Below are 22,392 nucleotides of genomic sequence, written 5' to 3' on the forward strand. Positions count from 1 at the left end.
CAGCTCAGCAGAGTACTGAGCCTGGGGTACACGCCCTCATTTAGGGGAGGAAAAGAGAGGTTAAGTCAGTGTAGCAGACAGACTTGAAAGGAGAACTAAGAGTAGAAAGTGTGGTCAGAGGGGAGAAGGGGCAACTTGGCTCCAGGGACCCAGAAGCCTAAGGGATTTGTTAATATAACGATTCTTCAAAATCCCAGCATTTTTGCAATAAAGGTTGTGAATGAAGTACATTTGATGATCTAGTGAGGAAATGGTTGGGAGTTGTACATCAGGAAGCAGCAGTCACCTCTTTCAGGTGTTCTTGAGGAGTTTTATGGTAGTGAGTGGAGTAAGCCAGTCCTTGTGAATCTTTAAGCCCTCCTAGCCCTATTCTCACCAGCCCCTCTTCCCTCCAAGCCTTCCCTGCTCTTGCACCCCTTTTCTCCCTTTTCCTCCTTTTTCCTTCACTTCACCATCATACCTTCCAGAATGCCAGGCCACATCTGCTGCCTTATTCTGTTTACTTCTGAACCCTCTGGATTGCTTATGTTGGATATGAACATTCACCTACCTAAGGAATGAAATCAGCATCCTTTTGCCCTGACCACTCCTGCACACCACAGAGCTCCAGGGACACTTTTATTCCCAGCATGCTCTTCTGTGCTTTGGCTCCTGCTGACACCCTCTCTCCAGGCAATTCTCCCCCGCGCTCACCTTCATGGCTCTGTTCAGTTTTTCTCCCCAACCACTAACCCTTCTGTGTCACCCTACACCCCTCCCCACCTGCCTGGCTTCTTCCTCTGTTCCAGTACTGACTTTACCCCTTGCATTATGTCAATCTCCTAGGTCCTCAATTATAAACGCCATGACAATGAAAAGGTTTTGTAGTGACCACCCTTCCCCCACAGGATCTGGCAGAGAGTTTTGTTCCTGTTGCACACTCACTAAACACTCTCTGAACAAATGGTATCATCCTTTACTGCATATGCAATGGCAGAATTTATCCTAGGATAACTATGGTGATTCCTTTGCATATAACAGGATATGATTTTTCAGAATGTGCTCATGTTTGATCTTCATACCCTCTAAGGACGAAAGAGGAATATTACTATCTTCAGTGTGCAGCTGAGTTAACTGAGACTCAGAGAGGTTAAAAGTTTTGCACAAGGTCACACAGGAGTAAATATAACAGCAAGAACTAGAACCCAGATCCTCTAAGGCACAGTCGAGAGCTTTCTGCAGCACATCCTGTCTCTGTATGAATTCATGTAATAATAAGCCTTACTTGGCAATGGCTGCCTGAGCTTCAGGTATTTCTTCATTTCATACTCACATCTAGTACGTTGTTAGCACTTCCACCTACCACTTTTAGGTCTACGATTTTAGGTTCCAGAGGACAAGGGCCAATACACAGAATCAGGTAGTAACTATATACTCTTTTAAAAAGGTGGGTTTTCAATGTGTTTCTAGAGGTTTCTGCTGTGACAGACTTGAGCACTAAGCACAAACACACTGCAGGGGTCATGATGTACCTCCTAATGGGTGCTCTGAGATGCTGGCCCAAGTCCTGGGTGGCTGCCACATGCCGCTAGGTTTACTCTCCATCCCCTCTGCTCTGCGCCCCAACTGACCTTTAGGGAGCACTTTGTCCGCAGTTCCCTTGCCCTCTGGTTGCCACTTGGTCTCACCCAGTAAGGTTCCAGACAGGAGATGGGAGGGAGGGAATGGAGGCCTGGCTCTTGACTCCCCTGACACCCTCTCCGAGAGGCTGTCTTAGGCTGTTTGTGACCCGTGACAGAAGTTCATAATGCAAACCAGGTGGCCCTTTCCAACTACCTCCCTCCTGCCATTTGCATATACAGTCAGACCCAGATGCAGTAACCATAATAAATCTACCCAGAATATGGCTACAAATTCTTTAACATTCTTACCATTAAAAGGGTCTCTGTCCCTTCCCCCTTGAAAGCAGATGGGCTCTGTGCTATTACGAACAATAAAATATGGCAGAAGGAACACTGTCCTAGGTTCTAGACCCATGCCTTAGGAGATAGATAACCTCCAGAACATTCACTCTTGGAGTTCTTGGACCTCTGCTAACACAGGAAGTCCAACTACCTGAAGTGCCACACTGGGTGGAAGCCTAAGATACCCCAATGTAGAGAAAAGGAAAGAGGGAGAGCGATCCAGTCACCCCCAAGCTGCCAGGCCCCAGACATGAAAAGCAGACATAGCTGTCCCTGCTGTGCTGTGTATCCATTCCTGAGCCAGGCAGTTATGATTTATAATACTAATAAAGGGCTGTTTGAAGTCACTAAATTTGGGAATAGTTTATTATACCACAATATACTGAAACGTTACACTCTTCTGATTAGTCTACTTACTAAGTCCTCCTTACTACCTAATCTGAGTATCTCTACTAAGGCTTTGACTGACAAAATATAAACAACAGTTATTAGGGGTGATGATCATAGTCTAGACTTCCCTTCTTCTCAGAAAATGAGACGGCGGAAGCACGCTTCTCCCCAAAGTCAGATGAAGCCTGGTGACTTGATTTGCTTTACATGATGAAATGTGAACAGAAATGACACGTGTCACTTCCAGACAAAAGCTACATGAACCAATGGGCCATTCACTACGTCCTCTTCACTCTAATGTCACAACAGTGGTGGTGAAAGTTTTATCAACCTGGATCCCTGAGTGAGGATAACATGGAGAGAAACTATCTACAAACAGCTCATCTCACAACCCATGCAGTGTCCACAAGAGATAAGCATTTGTGATTTCAGCCCAAGATCATGGTGCAGCATAATCATGGTGACTGATAGAATAAGCTCCGTTGTCAAGCTAATCCTGACCAAAATGACCCTTCGAATTAGGGGTTCATTTGAACACCTGAATATTCTGAACAACAGAAAAGAGGTCTATAAATTAAACTAATATATATCTGTCTGTCTTTTTCACATCTGCAGTCAGGAAAACCACAGAAAACAGCACCTCTCTGACCTCTAATTACAGGAAGCATGTGGCCCCAGGACACAGCCACTACGCTGGAATCCTCTCCAGATTTGCTCCATGGCCACGCTTCTGGCAGGCTGCTCCCATCCATCCACTGACTGCACGCTGCAGGGACACTAAGGCAGGCCTATTCCTGGGAGACACGTGCCTCCTCTGGTGGCCCTTCTCAGACTGCACAGCAGTCTGGGATACTTGCAGCAACCTCTCTCACTCCTTCACTTGGGGTCAGACTGGCATTGCAGACTAACAATTCTCCCAGGCTTCCCCAGCTTGCTCCCTATTTTCTCTCATGCTGGCATTTCCCAAAATAGAATCCCTGCGCATCTAATCCTGTCTCAGTGTCTGAGGCTAATGTAACCACACCAGTGAATATTCAGCTTTGAAAATTTAGCTTGAAAGATTAAGCATACAGACACAGGACAAGTAACTGTTACTGGATAAAAGATGTCCCATTAATTTGAAGTAAAAAAGAAACACTTTTATACAAAATGAGATCCATTTCTATAGCTGAATCTAATTTCTTATTGCCTATATTAACAAAGTATCATTTTATTTAATAAGACTTTTACAAAACTTGACTTCAACCTATCTGTGAAAATTCACCCTTTTCCAAATGTCCAAAGCAGGCTTCCAATCCCTTATACAAAACCCTGGAGACCACATGCATTTTGGAATTCCAAACTTTTAGAAAAGTAATATGTACATCACTATATTTAATATAACATCTGGGGTGGGGGAACAAGGGTAGTACGCTATAATCAATTATATTAGTATTTCTCCCACAAAAAGTACAAATATTAATACAAGTGGCTCAAAGTAAATACTTTCAAGATAGTTAAAGTAGGGTTGGACATCAAACAAATCCAGCATAGTTAGGCTGTGTGCCAAATGAATTATAACAAAACATTCAGTTTTCAGAGCCTTTTGAGTTAAACCTGTTTTTTGGTGGTGGTGTTGGGTAGTGAACCCAGAGCCTCACACATATTAGACAATGTTCTACCACTGAGCAATACCCCAGCCCCAAAGCTTTTTGAAGCTCAACAAGATGTGGGTAAGAAACTGTGGGCCTGTCTACTCACACTACAGAAAACTATTCAGCCCATTTTTTAAAAAATCAGATATGCCTTTGTACCAACACAAAAGAATAGATGACCACCCCACTGTGGTAGATGAAGAAAGCATGTCAAAGGCAAGGTGCTGCATAATGCACGCACAGTGGGCGAGGAAGAGGAGACAATCTTCTCTCGCCAAACGCTCCACTTCCATACCCTCTATACCCGCGACATTTTGGGATGACTTTATCTCCAGTTAAGAAATGCTGTGGAAACAGTGTGCATGGCTACTGTGATGTGAGGCAATTCTTAGGTGTGAATCCATCTGTGTTATTTATGGGACAGACGCACAAGTTCACCTCTATAAACTGCCCATGCTGGTGGCAGGTAACCAAAATGCTCTTCATGAATTAGGAGCTGAGTAAGATAGAGAACAAAGGAAATGTGTGGATTTAGAAAGCAATGCTCATCTGTCAGGGCAGTGGACTGTCTGAAAAATATGGACAGGAGCCCCTACTGCAGACCCCAGCCCAGACTCCCAGGCATCTCTTCCCACATTCCAGGCACTCCTACCGGGACTCCTCAAGAAACACCCATTTGCAGATATCTCTGCTCTGGGCCACTCACACTCAGGCTCCTCCTTCATCAGCCTTGCCAGAGGGAGGGCTGCTTGCCTTCTGCTCACTGCTCCCTTCCAACCCTTTCAGTTCTAAACGATAAAAACACAAACAAAACAAAATGGAGACTGGGAGAAAAATTAAAGAAGGAAAGTTTTTCTCTCCAATTACCACATAGAAACGCCCTGGGAGAAATTGTCTGAAATGGAAAGTTAAAGAATCTTAATTAGGAAGTTGCAAATTCAATTCCAATACAGTAATATTCAATTTTCATTTGCTATATTCAGCACCAAGTTTTTTAAAATAAGCATTTATTAACTTCATGGTTTTTTTTTTTTAGTTCTTTTATTGGTACATTTTAGGTATACAATTTGTTTACATTTAGCATTGGGTGCTTGTACCTGTACATGATGTATCTTGGTTCTTATTTTCTTCCCCATTGCCTGTGTGCCCTTCACCCCCTCTGCCCTTCCCTATTTACACAGATTTCATTTCCATTTTTTTTCTCCTTTTCTCATAGTTTTTCCTTTCCCCTTCCCCTCCCTTCACTCCTTCGTCTTTAGACCTTTTTTCCTATTTCACTTTATCAATTATTCATTTTAATCATTTTAACCCTTGTTTACACTATTAGTTTCTCACACTAGAGAAACTGCGGTATTTACACATGTGTGTCCTATTTATTTATTTCACTTAAGAGTATGGCCTCAATATGCATCCATTTAGCTATAAATGACTCTAGTTTCTCATTCTTTATGGCTGAGTAGTACTCCATTTTATTTTTTTTAAAAAACCCACATTTTCTTTATCCAGTTTCCAGCTGATGGGCACTTGGGCTGCTTCCAACATTTAGCTATTACAAACTGTGTCGCTATGAACATGGGCACACATATATCACTGTGGTATGATTCTTTTAAGTCTTTTGGGAAGATACCCAGCAGGGGAAGAGCTGGGTCGAATGGGAACTCTAGTCCTACTTCTTTGAGGTATCTCCATACTGACTTCCACAGTGGTTGCACCAGTCTACACTCCCACCAACAATGGAGAAGGGTTCCTTTCTCCCCACAACCCCGCCAGCATGTTATTTGTTGATTTCTTGATAGCAGCCATTCTTTCTGGGGTGAGGTGAAATCTGAGTGTTTTCATCTGCATCTCTCGAATGACCAGTGATGCTGAATATTTTTTCATATATTTGTTTGCTGCTTTTACTTCTTTGTCTGAGAAATGTCTGTTCATTTCAGAAGCCCATTTTTGAATTGGGTCTTTGAATTTGGGGTGTCTGATTTTTTTTCAGTTCTTTGTATATTCTAGATAGTAGTCCTTTGTCTGAGGTGCAGATGCTAAAAATTTTTTCCCATATTGTAGGTTGTCTGTTAGCTCTGTTGGTGGTTTCTTTTGCAGTGCAGAAGCTTTTTAATGAGATGAGATCCCAGTTGTTCTTTCTGCTAGTTCCCGTGCTGCTGAGGTTTTGTTCATGAAGTCTTTTCCTATACCAATGTCTCCAAGAGTTCTACCTAACTTATCTTCCAGCAAGTTTAGTGTTTCTGTCTTAATATTTATATCTTTAATCCACTTTAATCTTAGTTTAGTGCATGGTGATAGGTATGGGTCTAGTTTGAATCTTTGGCAGGTTGAAAGCCAGTTTTTCCAACACCATTTATTAAAGAGGCTATCTTTCCTCCAATGATGGTGGTTGCCTCCTTTGTCAAAGATGAGGTGGCTGAGCATGTCTGGAGTTGTTTCTGGATCTTCTAATCTATTCCACTGATCCTCAGGTCTGTTCCTTTGCCAGTACCATGCTGATTTTATCACAGTAGCTCTGTAGTATAGTTTCAAGTTGGAGATTGTGGTATCCCCTGCCATGTCTCTGTTGCTTAGAATTGCTTTAGCTATTCTAGGTCTCTTATGGTTCCAAATGAATTTTTGGATTGTTTTCTCTAGTTCTGTGAAGTATATTGTTGGAATTTCAATTGGCATTGTATTGAATCTATATAGTAGTTTTGGAAGTATGGCCATTTTCACTATATTGGTTCTTCCTACCCAGGAGCAAGGGATGTCTTTCCATTTTCTTGTATCCTCTTCAATCTCTTTTTTCAGAGTGCTGTAGTTTTCAGTGTACAGGTCTTTTGCTTCCTTTGTTAGATTAATTCCTAGATATTTCACTTTTTTGGATGCTCTTGTAAAAGGAATTGTTTCCCTAATTTCTCTCTCAATGAGTCTGTTATTTGTATACAAGAAGGCTACTGTTTTTTGAGTGTTGACCTTGTATCCAGCTACTCTACTGAATCTGTCAATTAAGTCTAGAAGTCTTTTGGCGGAGTTTTTTAGGTATCATATTGTCTATGTAAAGTATCATATTGTCAGCAAATAATGACAGTTTAACTTCTTCCTTTCCTATCTTTATTCCTATTTCTTTCTCTTGTCTAATTGCTGTGGCTAATGTTTCCAGAACTATATTGAACAGGAGTGGTGATAGTAGGCATCCTTGTCTTGCTCCCGATTTTAGCGTGAAAGTTTTCCGTTTTTGACCGTTTAGTATGATGTTGGCTCTTGTTTTTTCATAGATAGCCTTAATCAGGTTAAGATAAAGACCTTCTATTCCAATTTTCTGTAGGGTGTTTATTATGAATGGGTGTTGGATTTTGTCGAATGCTTTTTCTGCATCTATTGAGATGATCATATGGTTTTTGTCCTTGGCTCTGTTAGTATAGCGTATTACATTTATTGATTTACAAATGTTGAACCATCCTTGCATCCCTGGGATAAATCCGACTTGGTCAGGGTGTATGATCTTCTTGATGACTCTCTCTATTCTGTTTGCCAGTATCTTGTTGAGGATTTTTGCATTCATGTTCATTAGGGAGATTGGCCTGTAGTTCTCTTTTTGGGTTGGGTCTTTCCCTGGTTTTGGAATCAAAGTGACACTTGCTTCCAGGAATGAATTTTTTTTTTTTTTTTTTTTTTTTTGGTACCAGGTACTGAACTTGAGACCGTGCACTTGCGAGGCTGGCGCTGGAACCACTGAGCTAAATCCCTGGCCCTTCCAGGAATAAATTTGCAAGTATTGCTTCCCTTTCAATTTCCTTGATGAGTTTAAAGAGTAATGGCATTAGTTCTGCTTGAAATGATTCAGCAGTGAAGCCATCCAGACCTGGGCTTTTCTCTGTTGGTAAATATTCTATTACATTTTCAATTTCACTCATTGTAATTGGGGTGTTTAGAATTTCTATATCTTCTTCATTTAACTTTGGCAATTCGTATGTATCTAAGAATCTGCCCATTTCTTCTGTGTTTTCCATTTTATTGGAGCAGAGGTTCTCAAAGTAGGTATTGATGATCCTCTGGATTTCTGTTGGATCTGCTGTGACTTCACCTTTTTCATTCTTAATTGCATGTATTTGTGCCTTTTCTTTCCTTTTTTTGATAAGGTTGGCTAAAGTTTTATCGATTTTATTTATTCTTTCAAAAAACCAACTCTTTGATTCATTGATTTTTTGTATTGTTCTCTTAGTCTCCGTTGCATTGATTTCTGCCCTGATCTTTATAATTTCCTCTCCTGTACGAGCTTTGGATTCATTATGCTCTTCTTTTTCTAGGAGCTTGAGGTTCCTGCATTAGGTTATTTATCTGAGTTTTCTCTGTTTTCCTAATATGGGCATTCACTACTATGAATTTCCCATGCAGAACTGCTTTCATTGTGTCCCATAGATTCCTGTATGTTGTACTGGCATTTTCATTTACTTATAGAAACTGTTTAATTTCTTCTTTAATTACTTCTGTGACCCATTGGTTGTTCAAGAGGGTGCTATTCAGTTGTCATGTGTTTGTTGGGGTTTTGCAGTTTCTTATGTTATTGATCTCCAATTTTATTGCACTATGGTCTGATAATATACAGGGGTTAACTTCAATTCTTTTACATTTACTTAGACATGTCCTATGGCTAGCATGTGGTCTATTCTGGAGAATGACCCGTGTGCAGCTGAAAAGAATCTATATTCTGATTTTGTGGGGTGGAACACTCTGTAAACATCTATTAAGTCCATTTGTTCAATATCTTGGTTCAGTTCTAGAATTTCCTTGTTAACTTTTTGTCTAGATGATCTGTCTATTTGTGATAGTGGAGTATTGAGGTCCCCCATTACAATTGTGTGTTTATTTGGTTTTTCATGTCTATTAATATTTGTTTTATATAGTTGGGGGCATTCGTATTTATATATATATATTATATTTATATATATATTATATATATATTAGGATTGTCATCTCTTCCTCTTGGATTGTTCCCTTCACAAGGATCTAGTGACCATCTTTGTCTCTCTTAATTAGTTTTGGTTTGAAATCTACTTTGTCTGCAAATAAGATTGCTACCCCTGCTTTCTTCTGGGTTCCTGTGGCATGGAGAACTGTTTTCCATCCTTTCACTTTCAGTCTATGAGTTTCTTTTTGAGTTAGGTGTGTTTCTTGTATACAGCATATTGTTGCATTTTCCTTTTTAATCCATTCTGTCAGTCTACTTCTTCTGACTGGCGAATTGAGGCCATTAACATTGAGGGTTATAACTGACAGATACTGGTTTATCCTTGTCATGATGTTTTACTTTTGTTGGCTCTTTTATTTCTTATTTTTTCCCCCTTTCCTTTTAGTGTCTTACTTTGCCTGGTGGCTTCCCTCTGTTGGGCCTCATGGAGTTGTGACCTTCATTGCCTTTTTCTAGGATATTGTTTAGAATTGCTTGGAGTGCTGGTTTGGTGTTCATGAAATTTCTCAGGTGTTCTTTGTTGTGGAAGTATCTAATTTCCCCATCGATTTTGAAAGATAATTTTGAAGGATACAACAGTCTAGGTTGGAAGTTTTTTTATTTTAGGGCTTGAAATACTTCACTCCAGGTTCTCCTTGATTTGAGGGTTTGTGTCGAGAAGTCTGCTGTGATTCTGATGGGCTTTCCTTTGTAGGTGATGTTTCTTTTCTCTAAACGCTTGTAGGATTTTGTTTTTCTGTTGGGTTTCTGGGATCTTGACTATTATATGTCTAGATGTAGATTTTTTATCATGGCTAGTTGGAGTTCTATATGCCTCACTTATCTGTATGTCCAATTCTCTACCTCTGTCTGGGAAGTTTTCCACTATTAGTTCTGTGAACAGTTTTTTTATGTCAATTGTGCTTTCTCCTGTTTTTTCATGGACTCCTATCAGTCTTATGTTATTCTTCTTTGCATCATCTAGCAGTTGTTGGATTTCTCGTGGTCCCTTACTATTTTTAAGAAATCTCTATTTTCATGGTCTCTAACCACAATCCTGTCTTCTATATCTGATATTCTATCTTCAGATTCCCTTAATCTGCTGTGGGTACTTTCAATGGAGTTTTTGATCTCCTCAGTACCTGTCTGAATCTGTTTCATGGATTCCATTTCTTTCTTATGTTGGGTGATCATGGTTTCCATTTCTTTCTTAAGCTGGGTATTCATGGCTTCCAGCATGTTTCTGAGCTCATCTATTGTTTTATCTGTTTCTGTTCTAGATCCTCTCATCATGTCTTTCACTCTGCTCACCATCTCTGTAGATATCTGGGAGATTATTACTGCTTTGAATTTTTCTAGAGCCTCATTCATCTGTTTTGTTACTTCCTGTGCTATCAGTTTAGGGTAGCCAGGTGGTTGGTTATGGGACTTTTCCATCTCATTTCCCCCAGGATTTACCCTTGGTGGGGTGGAAGTCTGAGTTTGTGCCTTGCTTAAATGTCTTCTCATTTTTGTTTTTGGTACTGTCCTTGGTTTAACTCCTGGGTTGATAATTTGAAATTGCTTATTGTAGGTATCTTTATTGTTTGTAATTAGAACCCTTATGGAATGATTGCTTCTCAGAGGTGTCTTCCAGATATAGCTGGTCTTAAGTTTTGAGTCTCTAATGTCTCTAAGGCTATCTCATTTTCCTTATACTAGGAAGGTTCATTGACTAGATCAATAACAACACCTTAGCCCAAGTGATACAATCAGCAACACCACTGCATCAAGTACATCTTTGAAAATGACATTTTGTGTTATTTATTAATATATCACCTTTAGCTGTGTGAATTAAATCAAGATCAAGGACCAACCCAACCTATAGTGAATAAACTCTTCAATATAACAACTTTACCCTTTGGGATGGGGAGTTAGAAGGGGTTGTGGAGGGAGGGATAGATGGGAAGAAAGATAGGGGAAGGTTAGCAGTGTGGCCAGAGGACACAGGTGAGAAGGAAAAAGAGAATACTAGGAAAATAAAGAAGAACTCTGAATGAGGACCAAAACAGGGACAAAAAGGGAAGATGAACAATGTGGGAGAGCAAGAGAGTGAGTGTAAGAGAGAGAAAGGAAAAAGAAAGAAGAAAAGAAAAAAAAGGAGAGACAAACAAATATTTGCAAAGAGTAGGAAAAAAATTAAAGAGGAGCAAAAAAAGAAAAGAGGAAAAAAAACCCAAACTAATAATACTAATTTTGAGAATAAAAAATAACAATGAAGATGAAGGGCCTCTTTCAGGGTATGTCTCTGCTGTCACAATAGACAACGTGGATAGCAGTGTGGAGATATAAGTCAATGAGTCTCAGGAAGCTAGTCTCAGACCCGTGAGATTCAGGCAGATTTCCAGCTGCAAGTCCTAAGTTGAGCTCCCTGTCCTCCTGTAGAGTTGACCTCTGCAGAGTTGTACTGCAGGTTCCAGCTGCCCTTCCCCTGAAGATAGTCCCGGTCCTGATGGGAGGTGAAGATGACTCCAACTTACCCAGTACAGTGGCCTGGTGTTCCGGTGTCCTCTGCGTCTTTGTAGTGTGGAACCAGGTGGCTGTACAGAGAAGAGGCCAGAGGAGCGGGGAGTGGGGGGTGGGGGTGGGGGTGGGGGTGGATTGCTGCTAGGGCACGGGCTGACTCGGCGTGTTCCAGGCAACTCGTGACCCTGGTACAGCATCCGCACACCTGCCTGTCTGCAGCGGGCTGATTTGGCATGTTCCGTGCGACTCGCGAGCCTGGTACAGCGTCCAACTTCATGGTTTTATAAATCACTTATTTTACTTTGGGCATAACTGAAAATAAAATCATGTATTTCTCCATCTAAATTGTTAGCTATTATTCTCTTACAAACCACTGTCAGAGAGGTGCCAAGTGCCAGTACTCTGTTGCCACTTTAACAACCACAGAATTTGTATTCTGTTTTCTCAACTCCTAAGTCTTCTGCACTGTGCTCCATGTTGGAGAAACCCTAGTGCACCAAACACAGGACAAACACAGGACTACCCTGCCCCCAGAAGTACCCCTTCCACTGCGGACAGACGGTAAGCAAGCATATCTAACCACTGGATTCTACTTGAGGTAAGCGCTATGAAGTAGATGTACAGTGTGATCAGCCAAATCCTCAGAACAGCTCTTGCAATGGATCCAATCCCCAGTTACAGGCCGAAAGTTCTCATTACATTCAGCTATAATTAGAGAGGAGCAAGATGTTCTGGTGTGCTACTGCATACAGATAACAATGATGTACCTACATTTCAAAAAGCTAGAAGAGAGGGTTTTGAAAGTTTTCACCATAAAGAAATGATAAATGGTTGAGAACATAAATATGTTGAACCTGATTTAAACATTGCACAATGTATACATGTATCAAAACATCACATGGTACTCCATTAATATGTAACAGAGTTGTCATTAATATTTGTAACATTAAAGTATGCTAATTATAATAATTGTAACAATTATTTTATGTCACTAGGTCAGTGAGGAAAAGGGTAAGAAAAAATGAGGGAGTATATCAGTGGTGGCGAAACTATGGCACAGGTGCTGCAGTGGACTGTTTGTATCACTGAAAGCTCTGTTGTTGTGTTTTTCTTTCACGGTATGAATGAATTGCTTTTTTCCAAACTAAAACCTGAGTATTCAGGTTTAATTACAGTATTGGTACTTTGTGATAAGCAAGTGGGCTTTGGGTTGCAGCTTCTGGACACTGGGTCTCTAAGAGGTTTGCCATCGGGCCGGGGATTTAGCTCAGTGGTTTCGCCACCTGCTGCACAAGCGCAAGGACCCCAGTTTGATCCCCGGTGCCAAAATAAAATAAAATAAAAGGTTTGCCATCACTGGAGGGCATGGATAATTACTGCCATAGAATTTCAAGAGCACTGCTGTATTCTGCTGGAGAGGAAAGCTCCTCCTCACAGAGCTGAGAGATTTTCTGAGCAAGGCACTCACCTTATTCCCCAAACAGCAAAACACTAACAGAAAGATGGCCTAGAAACAAATGCAAGCCCTATTTCATGGGTTTTGTTTCTTTGTACTCACTAAAGTAACCTGGAAATCTCGGTATTTTGATGTTTAAACCACATCCAAGACTACCTCCAGAAGCTGGAAGTCTAGTCAGTCCAAGCATACTGTTTGTTTTGGAAAACACAGCCAGTGCAGAGTGGTAACAGAGAAACCTCTCTCATCAAGACCTGCTGCTCTAAACCAGATACCCCATCAGCAGGTGCAACCAGGCTTCTGGGGGCTATAATCAAGTATTCTTGGATTCTATAAAATAGAAGCCCATAAAAATGGAACTGCGATAGAAAGATGGGCATTTCATCAAAACAACGTATTAGTTGCTCCTTGCTTCTCTCGCTACCAGAAATGACAATTCCAAAAATGTTACAAAAATTCTCTGAACTAAACACTATACAAGCCTCTTCACTCAGTGAAGAAAAAACTCCCTAAAATTAGAATTCTAGGTTCATGGGTATCTTGTAACAGCTCACAATGTAAAAGATATTGGCTGATTTATTACACAAAATGAGAGCCATAAGGAATTCAGAGTGGTGCTAATGAGACAGGCAACCTTTGATGGGGCTTTAACTTGGCTTCATTTTAATTCTTGCTGTCACAAAACTGTTATAATAGAAAATCATGTTCCATTAGGGAGACAGAAAAGCCATGGTACTTGTGCTCCCACTGCCCCTCCATGCCCACAGCCGACCCTGTATTCTTGGGGACAGACTTGGCCTCAGAGCTGAACAGAGTTCCAACAAGTGAGGAAGGCCCAAGAGTCAGCAGCCACTGCCATGCTCCTTCAGAGTGACTGCCTTATTCAACATCCACTGGACAGCATTCTGTGACACAAAAGGGGAGCCACCTGACTTAAACCGTGGCTACTGGTAAGATGTGTTTGATACTGTTAAGAAGCATGGGTGGAAAGAGAAGAAAAATAAAGACAAAGCCACCATCCAGCCAGTTACCTGTGCTTATCTTCCTCAGTTTCCATCAGTGGTGCTATAAACAGACAAAAGATGACGTGAGCCAGTCACTGACCTTATGAAGAGCAGGAGCCAAGACCGGGACCAAGAATCCATTGTAGATATAATTGACAAGCTGGTGGCGAATCAAGGGGTGAGCCACCTAGCACAAAAACAGGCATCAAAAAGAAGAGCTCAATCATTAGGTCTTCTGAAAATCAAACATCTCTGTGAACATCCTGAATTCAAAAAGCAAGTTCAGTGTTTATAAGTGATTTTTTTAAATGACTTATTCCAGTATAAACAGACTGACTATAAAGTTAGAATTTCAAGTTTAGGGAAAAAATGATAATTTTAAAGAGTGTGGGGAAAAAAGATAATAGACTGTATATCTATAAGGGTTCATAAAATAAAAACTGGAAGGTATAATTTTTGACCCCAACTTCCTTTCAACTTGTGACTAATATTTTAAAAATATAATTGTTAAAATAGATAATACATTTATTTTGTTAGCAGAAAGAATTTCCTCACTTGGAAGATGCATTTTCTGGTATTCATTTATATTGGGGAAGAAGGGATTTAGAAAATATTTGTATAAAAAACAGACAATATTCAAAAGCAAAAGTTATTGGAAGTACAATACTTGTTATACTTGAGTTTTAAAATATACTTAGCATGAGTAACTCTTTCGTACTATCTTTTTAAAGTCATCATTCTAGTAGTACCCCTAAACAAAAGTTCATAAAAGTATGTAGCTTCAACTCAAATATACTATGAAATATATAATTTCTTATTCTTTACGAGGTCCATTAGTTTACTTCTGTGAGAGAGAAGAGAGACAGAGAGAGAGAGAGAGAGAGAGAGAGAGAGAGAGAGAGAGAGAGAGAGAGAGAGAGAGAGAGAGAGAGAGAGAGAGAGTGTCACAGAAAGAGAGAATAAGAACACAGAGGTAGGGCCGGGGATTTAGCTCAGTGGTTTCGCCGCCTGCTGTGCAAGCACAAGGACCCAAGTTTGATCCCAGTATAAAAAAAAAAAAAAGAATATAGAAGTAAACAACAAAGTAAAAAATAATTCCTAAGGAAATGAGGCTGGTCGTTGAAATTACTGATAATCTCCCTGTCTGTACATTTGGAGAAGAACTAACAGTAGTTCCATCGTTTTTATTTCCACACACTTCTACAAGAAAATGTTGATAGACTGTAATATTGAAGGAAAAAATAATTTAAACCGTAATCCATTTATTTTATATATAAATAAAATCTCCTGAGATGCAGCAATAAAAATGAGATGGAAACTAAAGTAATTTACTTGTGTTTTCTTCCAGAAGCTATTTCTTTATTTGGTAGATAAGTAGATTATAACTAATGTTTTTTTACCCAACAACTGCCATAAAATACCCAATTTCTTAATAAATCCAATAATGGTATACAGAAATAAAACATTTTTGATGAAAATGTAGTCAATCTTTATATATAAAATCTGATTTTTATTGAAAACAGTACCAAGAAACCTGAAGGTGAGAATCTAACCAAAAAGCCAAATATACAAGAGTTCAGTGGCTGTTTTTATTCCCTTAAAACACAGACCAATTTCAAGGCAAATTTAATTTGTGTTGCTAAGAAGACGGTTAACTTCTACATTCAATTGGGATAACAATATTCTTTACGTGGTATGCACCATTAAGCAAAATAAAGTGTTTCCTTTGTAGACTCCCAAGAAGACCTTGAAGCAAAAGTGTTATAATTTGGAGTACTTAAAAGCCTAAAAATATCTATTTAATGAGTTAGGCAGTGAACTTACTTTTGATAGTTAAGTGGATAATCAAAACAGAATTAACACTTTCTAAAGACAAGATAATCTATTTTTTTTCTCAGTTCAAACTTTCCAGGAACCTACAAACTAATGTTTTCTCTCATTCAAGGACATTCGGTGGGCTTAAAGTAAAGCATCAATACTCTACATACATTTATTAAGATTAAAGGGAATGAGTATAAACACTCATCCTGGGTGAGGCCTGGGCTCCGAACAGGACCAGGCAAGGGATGGTGCCCTGTGCTCCGTACCTGAATGACCGCATTGCAGAACTCCAGGGAGTTCATGAACTGCACCAGCGGGGGAAGCAGGAGCCAGTCATCCTTCAGGAGGCAGTGCCACTCCTCACCTTTCTCTTCCAGCTTTGTGGGGAGGGAGGAGTACAGCCCACTGAGACCAGTTGCCAGTACCTGTGTTCAGAATAAAACTGTAATAGTCTTTTCTCAGATTTGTAACCTGCAATTAACAGCTCACAGGAGTACTCACAGAATTAGACCAAAGACTGAATTTTGAGCAACAAGGTACTAAAGGTATTAGAGGAACAGTTAGCTAGGAAGGATTCAACAGGTGGAAAGGACCACTCAAGCAGACAGAATAGCAGTCTTAGCTCCTACACATGTGGTTGGCAGGGGCTGCTCATCAACAGTGTGCCAGGCACCACACTGGGCTGGGACTAGGGAGGTGAAAAAGGTAAACCAAGGATGAAAAAAACATGATTCCTGTCCTTCCCCTAGACATTCATGATGGGGACAAACTCATTATACAATACGATTCAATGAGTGTAAATACATAGAAGTATTTCAGTGAAAATACCTGTGTATACAGGAGGAAGCCCCAGGCTGAGGTGATCTAGGACAGGTAAGAAGCATGACTAGCTCTGTGAAAAAGGTTCCTTAGGATTCCTTCAATGTTTAAGGTCATCACTGACACATGTTTACAGTTTAAACAGTTCTCCGTACATTATCTCACCTGATCTTCACAAATCATAACAAAAAGAAAGAGGAAGGGGTCAGTTCAATGTGATGACAAGAGTTCAAACAAAGCTAAAGTGAGTCTGTGCTGATGCACTGGCAGGGGGAAAAACAGGAGAAAATAAATTTGAGCCCCACCTGTGAGGTAGATGTGAGGGTACTCTAACTACGACATGTGGAATTAATTCAAAACTCCCTCCCTGACCCTAAAATTACAATTATTTGGGCTTGATAAGTGAGAATGAATGAGAATTCAAAATTGTGAAGTTATCCAATTTGGTCATTAAAAAAATGATGATGGCCTTAACAAAGAGAGAAATGCAGAAAAGGAACACAATGCCAAGCACTCGTTGATTTTATCTCACAGAGTTTAAGACAAGGGAAAATAGGAAAATCCACAGGACTGAAGGCCTTCTGACTGGGAAGTGATGCTAAGCAGCACCTTAGACATCCTGACTTGTCAGATGCACCTGGAGTGGACAGAAATGGCATAGACTGGACACAAGGAAGTCAGCTACAAAAGGCACAGGTTGTCATGAACTCAAATGGGATGGAAACATCCAAGAAAATATACTTCGTTAGGCCTAGAAAAGAAATAGGGGCATTCTTACTGTTTTTACAATCTAATGAGAGATAAGCAGGCAACTATAACAGTGTTAGAAATGGTCAGAACAAGTTGTGCATGGTGGCTCACACCTGTAATCCCAGCAGTCTGGGAGGATAAGGGAGGAGGATAACAAAGTTTGAGCCCAGTCTGGACAACTTATTGACTCAGCTTAGACACTGTTTCAAAATAATAAAAGGGCCAGGGATACAGCTCAGCACAAAGCCCCTAGGAGGGAGGGAGGGACTCAGAACATGCAACAGGAAATATTCAGTGCTGTGGCTCTTATACAAAAGACTCTTAAATCAGATTTCATGGTGGGGGTAGTAGCAGGAAATGCTCTCAGAAGTCATGTCCAAGTTGCTGAAGAACAAACAAGAGTCATCCAGAAAGAGTAGGGGAAAGAAGATTATTCCAAGCAGAGCAAACAGCATGTACAAAAGCTCAAAGGAGAAAGAAAAAACAGTATCCTCTAGGATTTAGAGAAGCACAGTACCTGCAAAAATTATAGGTGGAGGGCAGGGGATTTAGCTCAGTGGTTCTACCGCCTGCCTCAAGGTACCACACACACACACAAAAATTATAGGTGGAAAGGGCAGCAAGGTAAATAAGAGCTAGAGCCTGTAGAGTTTTATAGGCCATGATAAAGAACTTGTGGGCCATCCAAATGGAGAGCCCAATAGAGAGCTATGTGGGTCTGATTCTTGGAACAGTCTCTGGGCTGGAGGTGATCATCTGAAGTCATCCATAGGTAGATGGTGCATGAAGCCACACAAACAACAGAGAAGGAAAGGGAGAGTTAAACAGGTAAGGTTTGATAAAGTAACCCACAGAACCTGACAGTAGAAATAGACAATAGAACAAGGTTCAGTGTGTTCTGGAAAAGACTTTTCTAGAGACGTATTGTTCCCCCTCCTTTCCCTCTGTCCTGTCCCCTCAGCCCTCTCTGTAGCCTCCTGTGTGGCAGTTGTCACTCAGGCATTTATGGGTTTACTGTCCATCTTCTCTGTCTCCCCTGATCTGACTTGCTCACTTCAATCCACACTGGAGAGATGGAAGACTGTTGAATCATGTATACCGAGTTTCAGACACTAACAGTCCTTCCTCAGAGTGACACATCCAAGTCCACCACAGGAGGACAGGCCTGAGGTGTCAGCACATACAGAGAAGGGTCAGCGCCATGGGAGGGACGCAGAAGGGTAGGAGCACAGGAGCCCCCTCTGCAGTGAGAGAAATGGATGAATATTCCAATCCTGGAGAAATCAAGAGATGATAAACATTTCTCTGTTCTGTTTCCTAGTAACCTTTATTCAAGTATATGTTCACTCACTCATTAAGAATACTGAGAATTTAACCTCAAACCAGGCACTGTGTTGTGTATGGGAAATACAACAGTAAGTAACATCATACCTTTTTCTCTTTTTCAAAATCAGAGCATCTGTGGTCCCAAAGGAAAGTGTCCCCTACTTAAAGTACTGAACTCCTTGTCAAATACCCAAACAAGGCACTTCAATTCCAATTTTGAATGTGACCCAAATGAGTTGCCTATTATAAATTAGAAACTTCTGGCAAAAGAGAACAGAGTCCAATAGTTCTCCTTGAAGAGAAATCTAATCTCAATGCCACATTTTTAAAAAATCAATTACATTTGCTAACTCACGCTAAATTAACCACAGAACAAAGGCTTTCATTCTGCATACGCCTGGTTTCTTAACCACTTTGAAGCTCTGAAGATGAATTCATAAAGACAGGCTTAATTTGTCTGACTAAAAAGCTGGGAATAACTATTCAGTATATCAATATAATTACAGCAACATTAATTTTCAAATTACATACATCAGGGACAGTAATTAAAAATAACACATACCTAATACTCACTTTTTCAATGACTATTCTGAAAATGGCATGGCTGAGATATGAAAGGGGAGAAGCCTGCCCAGACAGAAGGATGCTGCCTGTCCAGAAGGAGGCACCCTTCAACATGACGCTGGCTGGGGAGTTCCGCTGAGCTCTTGCCACTACAGAGTGGGCGAGGCAACCTCTCTGCTATCTGCCTCAGCATGGCAAAGAAACATGGGAGAAAATATTCTGCAGAATAGTCTCACATAGTCTTAGGAACAAGATTCCCAATCTTTACTATTTATATCCTCCCTCTGAGGCTCTGGTCAGAGCTCAGATTCGTTCACGCAGATGACACATTTCTAGAACACAGTGTGGGGCCCAGGCACAGGTTGGTGCTGGTGTGAGAACAGGGAATGATTCAGAGCTGGTGGTGTGCAGAAGAGCACTCACAAAGGAAGAGACGTTAAGAAAGACAAAGGAGTCCAGAATTCCAGAGAGGGCTATGGGGTCAGGAACAGGAAAACAGGAGACACAACCAGTTAGTTTGTAGGTATCTTTTTTCCAGGCTTGAGGGCTTAATAGCACAATCTACTACACTTACATGCAGATTTTTTAACTTAAAAATGAAATTATACAAAATTAAGTATTTATATTTAATAGCAAATTATAACTAAAATGCTAACACCATGATTTTAGCCTCTTATTGATTCAAACCACAAAAAAGGTAAAACATCATATTCTAACACAGTAAGTATTAACTTAATATTTATTTATTTTCTAAGAACATCCTTAAAAGAAACTAAATGTTATATTAAAACCACAATGGATGACAACAGATAAAAAGCAAAGAACTTCCCTCAGAGCTGAGACCACGGGTTTTCATATCAGTCTGTTTCAATTCAGCTTCTCCACTGACCGTTTTTAAAGCTCCCTAAACTTCAGTTTCTTAACTGAGTTGTTGCAAGGATTAAAGAAAACAATGTGTGCAGCTAAATTAGGGTAATAGTTTACAAATACTGTTTCCAATGGAGAAAAGAAAGATGTCATGCAGAGCACCAAACAAGTAACATTGATCTTTAACTTTAAACATCTAATGGTAACCAGTTAATTTTACCAAAAATAAAGTTTTTAGCAGATGGCTTTAGTCTGAAGCTAGCATCAAAACACCTGGTGGAGACCATTTGATCCAACTTGTCAAAGTAAAAAGCCTCATAAATTTTGGGTATGGGCTAATAACTTCCCACCTGCAGCTGTATACCTAAAGGTCACTTACTTCAATTTACATTTCTTTATTTATGTATACCAGGCTGTTTTCTACATTTGCCAACATAACAAATGACATGAGTTTAACCATCAATATTAGTTTTAAAAAATCAAAAACAGTGATAGGGTCATTTAGTCCCTAACTATTTGTTGGCACCAAACTGTTCTCTAGAGTATCCTTATTTTCCTTCTTTTCTTGGGAAAGCACATCTTGAGATAAGAAGCAGCAGAACCAACAGGCTCTTCCCATCAGCTCTCATGACAAAAGTTTCCAAAACGGTTCAATTTCCTGAAAGACTCATTACTCTTCCAACAGCCTAATGCTAACACACTGACAACAATACTAATTACAGAAAGCTTTTTGTCAATTGTGGCCCTTAGCTGAATGGTATGCTTTTATCTTCAAAATAAATGGGCCTTTTTAAAAATTATGTTGTCTATCAGATGTAATTATAGAAAAATTGGTACAAATGAGATTATAGAATCTATCCTGAGGGGCAACTTAACACAACGTAGCTTGTCTCCCACTCTAGCAAAGAAGGTCAGCTGAAGATGTTGTTTTCCTTCCGATTCTAATGAACAATGTAATGTTTTAAAGTATGTTTTTATAAAAGCAACAATTAGTGAAATTCTGCTTATAACAGTTAGTACAAATCTAAACATTAAAAATATGCTCCATTCTTGTCCTGACACATTTAAATTTTTAAATTATGAAATATTACAAAAAATACAAACATAGTAAAACTGAAACCTATTGCCAAGACATCACAGACTTTAATATTTTTCCATAATTTATTCAGAATAATCTGTAAATCTGCAGAAGTAAAACATGATAGGCTGGGGTGTAACTCGCCTACTAGTAGAGCACATGCTTAGCACATGAGAAGACCTTAGTTCAAGCCCCAGCTCAAAAGTATAATAAAACATGACAAGTAGAACTAAATGCTACTGCATTCTCATTACCATTCCTTTCCTTCATCTCCAAAAAAAACTATAGTCTTAAACTTAGTACAAATTATTCCTGTGCTTTTTTACTACTTTGATGGTGTAAATGTAAATATCCAAAAAAGTAGGCACTAAAACTTTGTGTTCTAAAACTTTATGTAAATCTTACATAAATACTAACATAATTATGTAACCTTTAGCTATTTACTCATTTTTTCAATATGTTAAGTTTATTCATCTTCATACATGCAGATGTAGTTACATGCTAATATACATGATTTATTCACTTTGAATGCTGAATTAATTAAGACATTACTGTATAATTTTCTTAGGTACAATAATGGTATTGAGCTTATATATGAGAATGTCATTTGCAGGAGATATACACTAAAGCATTTGATGTCTACAACTTAATTTCAAGTAGTACAGCAAAAACAAAAAGTACAGATGAAAAACAGACCAATGAATGCCAAAATATTGATACTTCTGAATCTAAGTGATCAATATATAACATTCATTTTTAGTATTATCCCAATAAAAAGTTATAAAACATAAATTGCACTAACTTTACAAATTGATTTTGCAGGAATGTTCCAGCTATATGTGATCTACAAACTACAGAGTTTTCTATTTACTTAGATTTTTATGCCCTTCAACAATAACAATTTTCTCTGCAAAAGGCTTTCAAATATTAGATTTTGAGAGAATTTATGATTGTGTCACTTTTGTAAATGTTATCTTTTTAAACTGGCTTTTGCATACTGATCAAGTAAATCACCTTAATATTTTCATGATCTATTACAGTGCCTGCTCTCCTTTACAAAAAAACTACACAGAACAATTCAAATAAGCCAAAAAACAAACCTTATATAGTACCCTCACAAAACTGCCCTTTTCTTAGGGCTTAACTGTTGTGGAGTAGTTTAAGGTTTACAATAAAGTTGAAAGAAAGGCACAGAGACATCCCATGTACCCTCATCCCTGCTATGCACAGCCTCTCTCATTACCACGTTCCCCTGCCAGAGTGGTACTTCTTTGGGTTTTTTTAACCACTGGTGAACCTACAAGT

General features: G+C 39.4%; 1 protein-coding gene across 5 annotated transcripts in view; it reads right to left on the bottom strand.

The window, feature by feature from the left end:
* The window catches only part of Fhip1a (FHF complex subunit HOOK interacting protein 1A), a 260,320-nt gene that overhangs the window by 60,532 nt on the left and 177,396 nt on the right, over positions 1-22,392 (bottom strand). For 4 of the 5 annotated variants that reach the window (XM_087205791.1, XM_021247880.2, XM_004869174.3 and 1 more), the window contains 2 exons: positions 15,950-16,108; positions 13,963-14,049 (listed from right to left, as the gene is read on the bottom strand). The exons of the other annotated variant lie outside the window; for it this stretch is intronic. In XM_087205791.1, the coding sequence (XP_087061917.1) occupies positions 13,963-14,049; positions 15,950-16,108 (246 nt within the window). The remainder of the gene's footprint in view (positions 1-13,962; positions 14,050-15,949; positions 16,109-22,392) is intronic. 5 annotated transcript variants of the gene reach the window in all.

This window comes from Heterocephalus glaber, unplaced genomic scaffold (assembly GCF_053883595.1).
Source record: "Heterocephalus glaber isolate CG9 unplaced genomic scaffold, H.glaber_assembly_v1.0 deba00000613, whole genome shotgun sequence".
In the NCBI taxonomy this organism is placed as follows: Eukaryota; Metazoa; Chordata; class Mammalia; order Rodentia; family Bathyergidae; genus Heterocephalus; species Heterocephalus glaber.